A 7718-nucleotide genomic window follows, 5' to 3' on the forward strand; every position below is an offset into this window, starting at 1 on the left:
AAAAAAAAAAAAAAAAAACAGAGGGAAAAAGAGGATTCGACACAATCGAATTTGACGATAAGATGTACGTCTATATTCCGGCGAGGTTGAGAATAACGTCCTACACTTGTACGCTACGTCAATTTCGATGTCAATGTTATCCTTCGTCGCTCATGTATATATAAAGTAACGTATTTAGCCGTAAACTGTATATTTTATACTGAAAATTGATAAAACAATAGGATTAAGCGCAGTCATACACGATTAATAGCGACGAAACCAAAGAATTCGCACGCGATTTGCGTTTCCGACGAAAAAAAGTGTGCTGGTAAAAACCAAACAAAAGAAAAAAACCAAAACGGAAGGAAAGACGCAAAAGGAACATTTTTCTTTCTTTCATTCGAATACGACATATCCATCGAGTTTACTTCTTCATCCTTCCACGATAACGTACTCGACTTTTCTAACGCTCTAGTACTTGTAGTCCAGTTCGCGACTTTGCAGATCACGTTCTGCGATCACGCACGCTACTTCGCATTCACGAATCGATACGGCATACGAGAGAAAATACAAACACACACTTTTTTTATATACATATAGCTGTCGAAGTAAAGGGATATGTAACGGTAGCTATTACATTTATTCCATAAAACTGTATTAAGAGAGAATGTAGCGCGATATCTTAAGGAGATATAAACAGAACGCGAGAGACGAAGAATTAGTCAGAATACAGATGAAAAAAAGCTGTAGCTTGAAACGAATCGGCCGACAATCTACATTATTAATTTCGCAATTTCCTGATCGATATCGAACCGGGACAACTGCATTTCGGTTCTTGCATTACATGCAAACGCGAATCGTCGTTCTTGTACGCTCATCTACCTTGAAAGGTGATAATAGTCTTCACAAAATATATAAATATATACACAAACACACACACACACACATATATACAATATATAAAAATATAACTATACATTATACATAACACGCACTATTTTTGCGTAAGGGCGTGATAAAAGTATTTAGCAGATACGACTGTGTTATTTGTACGATTAATCTCATTCGCGTGGCACGCGATGTCCTTCCGCATTCGTTTTTCATGAATAATAATGATTTGTTTTTACGATACGCGCCACAACTATAGTCAAAAAGTCAGTTTTACCAGACATGCTTTTATTACTTTTAAATTCTTTACCACACACACAACACGTACACACACACACAAACACATGTATCTTGATATAATCTCCGATTCGAATATGTTTTCGCCGATAAATTGTTTTAGAAACGCAAGATTGTGTATTTGATGGCAATATTATTGAGAATAAACGGTAATTTTTTTTTAAGTTTTTATATTTTGCAGATATTCTTTTATTAATATTTTGCAAAATGTGTGGTTTGCAAAATGTATTTAATTCTTTTCTTTACATAACGAGAAAATATCAAAATATAAAATATTATACGAAACAAAAATGTTGAAAAACGATATATTAAGATTAATCAGGGTCTTTACTTATGTAATGACCGTTACATGTATAATGGAAGTACATTTTTAACAATTATGTACAAACATGTATAAATGTTTTAATGAGGTATCTTTTGTACTCAACTTTGTTTTATACAAGAAAAAATGGTCTCTCAGAGTTTGATTTATAAAAATGTTCACATAATTTTCTCGTATTATTTTGTTTAAATGTGAAATAATTAAAAGGTTCAGTTTTTACTTACTTATTTGAAAATTCTAAAGTAAAATGTACAAATTAAGATACAAACTAAATATATCACACACTTTATAAAACTTTATAAAACTATAAAGGTGCAGAAAGTGTCATCATAGTAACTTTAACTTCATCATAAAGTTCCTTGTAACTTTCATGTTCTTTTATCATCACCATAAGACTGCCACGTTTTACACCCATTGCTGCACCAAGATCCAGTCTGGATGGAATGAAACAATAAGGAATGTTTTTGTCTTCACATACTATCGGTAAGTGGCACATGATGTCTATAGGATGTACGTCTCCAGCAAAGACAACTAACCTTCAATGTGAAAAATTCATATATTACACATCATACAATTTTCAATCTCTAAGAAATAATTCAAGCTTACCCTGTTTCACCTTTCCGCAGATGCTTCTGAACGTCTTTTAAACCATTGCGTAAGTACGTTTTGTGCTTGGACGCTGTCATATAAATACACGTTTTCATAATTAGACATTTATATTTTTCCTTCCCAAGTTATATACGAGTAACACAAATATAATCATATATTTTGTATAAGAAAAAAAAGAGATTTTATTAAACACCGAATGTAGAACCACCTTACCTTTCTTTATACACTTGGTAATTTTTTTTGCTAACTTTTTGGGTGCCATCGGTTTAGCGATAACACTCACAAACCGTAGTTTTTCTTCGTAAGTCATTTCATTAGATTCGTCCTTAACAATGCTTACGTCAACGTCCATTTTTTCTGACTCCGACATTTTCAATAAATATTTTCTATTTCACGATGTATCAGCACGTGTTAACAAGCAAACCCGCAAACCTGCGTTCGCTCACGTTTTTCTTCTCTGATTTCTACTAATCTAACCTAACCTAACCTAACCTAACCCTACCAACGATATTAAGCTGGAAACACACAAAAAACAAAAGCAGTAAAATTAAGCATTAACGCCCGTTTTCACCATCTCTGATTAACTTAAGCGGCGATTAAGTATCAGTCGTAATTGGTCTAGTCTGCTAAACGATTAATGCGACTGGCAATTTCAATGGAATAATCGGCCGATTACTCCTACAGCCTTAAGGCCATTGCACGTAGCAAAAATTTAGACGTAGTCGCAAGGTCGTAAGCAAATCGACCAATCGCTGACCAGCATTCCAACTAATGTAAGATAATACTGGTCTGTAATTGGTTAAATTGCTTACGACCTTACGGTTACGGCTAAAATTTTTTCACGTGTAATGGCCCTTACTACCTTCATTGTAGACTAGTCATTATGCGTTAAGGTATCTTTTCATACAGCAGAACGCTGCGGCAGCAAAACGTCACGTGACTCAAATTTTCTAGGACTGCTTCCGTTAGGTATAGTTGCTGCTCTTACCTAACCCTCATTTGATGTCATTCTTTGTTGTTGATGGAATTATATAGTTATTGCATAAGTATCAACAATAAAATTTTTCTGGTTTTGCTGCTTTTTGTTTGTTTGAACTTCGCAGATAATGAGAACATCGAGTAAGGGTTAGGCTTGCTTCGTAGGGTTAAGTAAGAGCAGTAAATATACCTAGCGGAAGCAGTCCTAGAAAATTTGAGTCACGTGACGATTTGCAAAGACGTCAGACGTAATTACGCATGCGTAAGTGACGTTGGACCACGTGACAAACTTTGGTAAATTAGAGCAAAGTGCAAATCAGTGCAAATGGTGCAACTCCTAGGAACACAGAGTAGACATCGTAGAATTGTTTACATTTATAATACGTCTCTGTACGTAAGTAAAAAACTTTATAATATACAAATAAATGTGCATTATTTTACAATAATACAGTGAGCAAACATGACTACTCCTAAAGAATATGTGGTAGTTGGCAAGGCCGTAGAAATGAAGATAATATCAGAATGTAAAACCAAAGATCAGAAACGTACGACGTCTACGAATTCTGTGCAAAAAACGGAAAGAAAGAGATCTGATAACGGAAAAACTGGACATGAAAAGTGGCGTAATATTTTAGGACAACAAAATACGCTATCTATAAAAGAGGCACGGTCTCATAAAAATAAAGATAAATTACCTAAAAGTGATGTAAACAAAGATCAGCAGACAAATGTAGGTATTATACAGTTTGCATATAAATCTACTTGTGCATATATTATTTAAGTATTTTTAATATTATCTTTAATTTTTTTCTATATTTAAAATATAAGTCAATTTATCAATTTGTTTTTATTTTTGTGTTTTTTTTTTTTCAAATCTGATTTTAAACGTAATCTAAGAAAAATATGTCCTCATTTTTCAAAATATTTTCAGAAAAACATAGAAGGCTGTTCAAAACAACAGAGTTCAGAATTTATTCTTGTTCAGGATCGTGCAGTTCAATGTCCTGATATCAATAAGTTTGATGAATTTAGTTCACAAATATTTTCTTTAAAGGAAAAATCAAAAGTTAAGAAAGATCAAACTTGCAATATTGCCACTGAGAATGAAAAATTATTGCCAAAGAGATATATAGACTTTGGAAGATCACCAGAGGTATTTTATTGCAATTTACATTATTACATACATAATATTTGTGCACATTGCATAATCCTTGAAAAATATTTTCATTAATTTTATATTATTTTTAACTTGAAGTTTTTATACATTGCTATTTTTAAATTTCAATAGCTTACAGAAACTAAATTAGAAACTAGAACTCAGTCAAAGGAATATATTAGGAAAATGAAGATTACATGTGAAAAATTGGCAACAGAAAAAAAAGAACTACAAAGGTATGATATAATATGTTAATATGATAGAGAAACATTAGTTAGTTTTATTTTCTTAATGTTTTTTTTTTTTTTTTTTTTTTTTTAATATCAGAGTGACTGAAGAGAAGGATGTACAACTAAAAGAAGTTCATGAAGAAAACACAAATTTAAAGGACAATTTGAGAAAGCTCATGGAAGAATTGGAAGAGACAAAACAACTTAAGGATCAGTTAGAACAACAACTTAAAGATCAAAAGATCGTACTAAATGATAAAATACAACTTCTACAACAAAATATAATTAATACAAAATACGTAGTGGCAGAAAAAGATTATTATGTCGAATTATGTCAACATCAAGATGAAAGAATTAAGAAATATCAGAATACCATGAAGTTAGGAAAATTCTATGATACTATATATAGACATCTGTGTATCTTCAAGTTTACTGATGCTATATTTGTTATTATTGCATAATTTTGAATTGTACATTGTACTTTATATTACAGGGAATTACAAAATCACATTGTGACATCGGGAACACCACCAAGTGATAGAAGTTCGCAAACATCAGTGATCCCCACTCCGGAACGTGTGTCTTCAACTCCCAATTCGAGCTTTTCTGATGGCTCTTGGCATGATTTATCAGACATTTCTACAGTGAAACAAACCACACAAAGTAAAATTATACAAAAGGATGATGTTGCACATTTAGATGTTAGCCTACTCGATGAGGAATCGTCCCATAGTACAATCGATTCTTGTCAAAATGAAGACAAATCGGCACGTTATTTATTTAACTCTGTGAGTTAAAAAATGAGTACAAAAAATTAGAGAGATAAATCTTCATTTTATTATTAAGACAAAATAAACATAAATCAAGGACCATTACAAAAATACTAATATCTTCCACTATGTAATTTTGTTGCAAAACTGTGATAGAAGCTGAAACATTTACATTGATCAGTAAGTGAATCGTTTCGCGAGAAAAAGAGAAAGTTCTGTTTCTGCGCATTGGTCTCTTTCTCAGTCAGAATGAAACAACGTATGGAAAGAAAACAAACATATTTTTACAATGTTTATATGTATATTATTTAAATTTAACACAAATTTTAAAAAAATGAGAAATTGTAAAAACACTATTCAAAAAAGATATTTTCTGTAAATATATAAAAGTTTTATTTGTAAATATTCGTGTGTAAGAGTTTCTCTTAATTTAAGGTATTAAAATTTTACCACATATATATTGCCTCTATATTTTAAGAATTCTCATAATATGTGTGTATGTGTGAACGGATATAAACTTGCACGGAAAACAAACACAGGTCACGAATATAAATTTTACATACAAGAACAACATGTATATATAGATATATATTTTTTTATCACATATGTATATATACAGGTATAATATTTATAATATTTTGTAAGTCTTATAAGGATTAAAAGGGAACATTTTTTAATACACGTAAAACATTTATCAGAGAGCTCTGCATACTCCGAAGATGTTTAAAGTACATATTCGATTTTGTTTCTCAGTGTACTTTTTTTTTCTGCAAACAGTCGTGTTTTCTTTTGTTTAAGTAAGTTTTGATGAGATTAAAAGAAGTACCTGCTACAATAGCTATAACAATATTGCAAACGCAATGCCAATAAAAAATTTGGAAATGAAAAAGACAATCTTGCGTGTTTTAATCATTGTTTAGATGAAAAATATGATAAAAACGATGTAATTTTTAAAAATCTTTATTTATACACTTCCACTCTCTCTGTCTCGCTCTCTCTCACACACACAAGGGAATTTTTCTCGTTTTTTATCTTTTTTACATTTAACCATAATATATATATATGTATATATATATATATATATATATATACCCCTCCCCTTTCCTATTAGGACGTACCGTATTAATTTTATAAAATAGTAAATCACAAGAGTTACGACAGTCATTCAACTTTGATTATTAATTTCAGACTCTCTATTTAAAACGCTCGCTTTCTGTGTTTTGGTTTTTATGCGCACTCGTTATGTAAGATTCAATATAATATATCACGTCTTCTTTTCAGAAAACAATATGCTGCGCTCAGCAGAGAAGTCAAGTGCGTTATAGTAAGCACGCGATTAATGATTAATAAATTTAATTGATGCATTCGATTTATCCAATCCGGGTTCCTTGTGATCCATGAAGTGCTTACTAAGCGCTTTCTTCTGCTAAACGTAGCAATTGCTCATGATAGGAATATTTGTTTTAGATCATATCGTATAGATCTAAAAGTGTATTCCAATCACAGATAATAATCACTAATCATTTACTAAGCACTGACTTCTGCTGAACGTCAATGAGCGCATCCAGCCGCAGTTGCGAACAGAAAGAGTGAAGCAGTATTTTTTTTCGTCAATGAGGTTTTGGAATTAAAAATTTTAACCGATCCGTTAAACGAGGGAGACGCATAATTTCAAACAAATGACCAATGCGTCTCGCGAATTCACTTCCGAAATTTATTGAAAGAGAATATTGTCTCAATCTTTCTGTATTATTATTATTATTATTATTATTATTATTATTATTATTATTATTATTATAATATATATCATATATGTACAAACCGCTCTCCTAATGAATGCTCACTGATTGAGAGATCTAATCGATGTATACTATCGGTAGCATAAATGTCTTACCATTTAGATCTGGATTCATTTGATATGATCAGTTAGACTCTTTGCGTTCTAAATTGTTGCACATTACAATCGTACGTTGTTCCAATAGTATTTTGCGTAATTTTCATCACCGCAATGATGTACAAAAATTTAAACGCCAAGTGTGCAACTGAAAATATAAAATGATTTTTGATAAATAAATGTTAAGGCTTTTATGCTTGATTTTCTGCGTATTATATGTGTACTTTTAGATTTTTCTTTTGGATGGAATATAAGAGTGTGCACACACCAATCGAATTTTTATTAATCAGTAAGCGCTTGATGTGTTTAAACACATCACACATGCGTGACGCACTGTTTCTCATGCGGACCGACATCACGTGCGCACAGTGAAGGTGCCTTGGAGATTATCGCTCTAACTTGGTTTGGTTTTTAATATTTGACGTGTAATTCCGCATACAACGACAATATCGAAATTGCTTCTCAACATACATTTGTTTTATTTCTATTGTGATAAATAACAATAAGTAATGTGTGGTGTAGAGATGTGGGGGTGTGTGTATTATGTGCATGAAGCTCGTGATTTCTGCGCATTAAATATCATACGGAACAATGA

The 7718-nt window shown here is 31.6% G+C and overlaps 2 protein-coding genes across 6 annotated transcripts; one reads left to right on the forward strand and one right to left on the reverse strand.

Moving 5' to 3' along the window:
* Positions 1 to 1726: 1726 nt before the first annotated feature.
* Positions 1727 to 2570, reverse strand: LOC109855153 (H/ACA ribonucleoprotein complex subunit 2-like protein). The gene is made up of 3 exons (XM_020429040.1): positions 2309 to 2570; positions 2093 to 2165; positions 1727 to 2022 (listed from the first exon to the last, which is right to left on the reverse strand). Exons 1-3 carry the CDS (start codon positions 2463 to 2465, stop codon positions 1791 to 1793), a joined length of 462 nt encoding a protein of 153 aa, XP_020284629.1. The 5' UTR covers positions 2466 to 2570; the 3' UTR covers positions 1727 to 1790.
* A 527-nt stretch (positions 2571 to 3097) lies between these two features.
* On the forward strand, positions 3098 to 5568 carry LOC109855143 (protein MLP2-like). Of its 5 annotated transcripts, none has more exons than XM_020429023.1 (6): positions 3098 to 3463; positions 3562 to 3803; positions 4005 to 4226; positions 4362 to 4465; positions 4557 to 4838; positions 4953 to 5568. In XM_020429023.1, exons 2-6 carry the CDS (start codon positions 3579 to 3581, stop codon positions 5254 to 5256), a joined length of 1137 nt encoding a protein of 378 aa, XP_020284612.1. In that variant the 5' UTR covers positions 3098 to 3463; positions 3562 to 3578; the 3' UTR covers positions 5257 to 5568. The 5 variants fall into 5 exon arrangements, with proteins under 5 accessions (XP_020284612.1, XP_020284608.1, XP_020284609.1 ...); XM_020429020.1 differs by having other exon boundaries at positions 3099 to 3467; positions 3550 to 3803; XM_020429021.1 differs by having other exon boundaries at positions 3099 to 3467.
* Positions 5569 to 7718: the final 2150 nt, after the last annotated feature.

This window comes from Pseudomyrmex gracilis, unplaced genomic scaffold (genome assembly GCF_002006095.1).
Source record: "Pseudomyrmex gracilis isolate BER0280 unplaced genomic scaffold, ASM200609v1 scaffold_82, whole genome shotgun sequence".
Lineage (NCBI taxonomy): Eukaryota > Metazoa > Arthropoda > Insecta > Hymenoptera > Formicidae > Pseudomyrmex > Pseudomyrmex gracilis.

Excerpts from the sequence above, each read along its gene's own strand:
- LOC109855153 (XM_020429040.1), bottom strand. The coding sequence starts at position 2,465 with ATGTCGGAGTCAGAAAAAATGGACGTTGACGTAAGCATTGTTAAGGAC. Across the intron at positions 2,166-2,308 it reads TACCAAGTGTATAAAGAAAG|CGTCCAAGCACAAAACGTAC; the intron begins GTAAGGTGGTTC and ends TTTATATGACAG. Across the intron at positions 2,023-2,092 it reads CTGCGGAAAGGTGAAACAGG|GTTAGTTGTCTTTGCTGGAG; the intron begins GTAAGCTTGAAT and ends TTCACATTGAAG.
- LOC109855143 (XM_020429019.1), top strand. The coding sequence starts at position 3,534 with ATGACTACTCCTAAAGAATATGTGGTAGTTGGCAAGGCCGTAGAAATG. Across the intron at positions 3,804-4,004 it reads ACAAAGATCAGCAGACAAAT|AAAAACATAGAAGGCTGTTC; the intron begins GTAGGTATTATA and ends AAATATTTTCAG. Across the intron at positions 4,466-4,556 it reads GAAAAAAAAGAACTACAAAG|AGTGACTGAAGAGAAGGATG; the intron begins GTATGATATAAT and ends TTTTAATATCAG.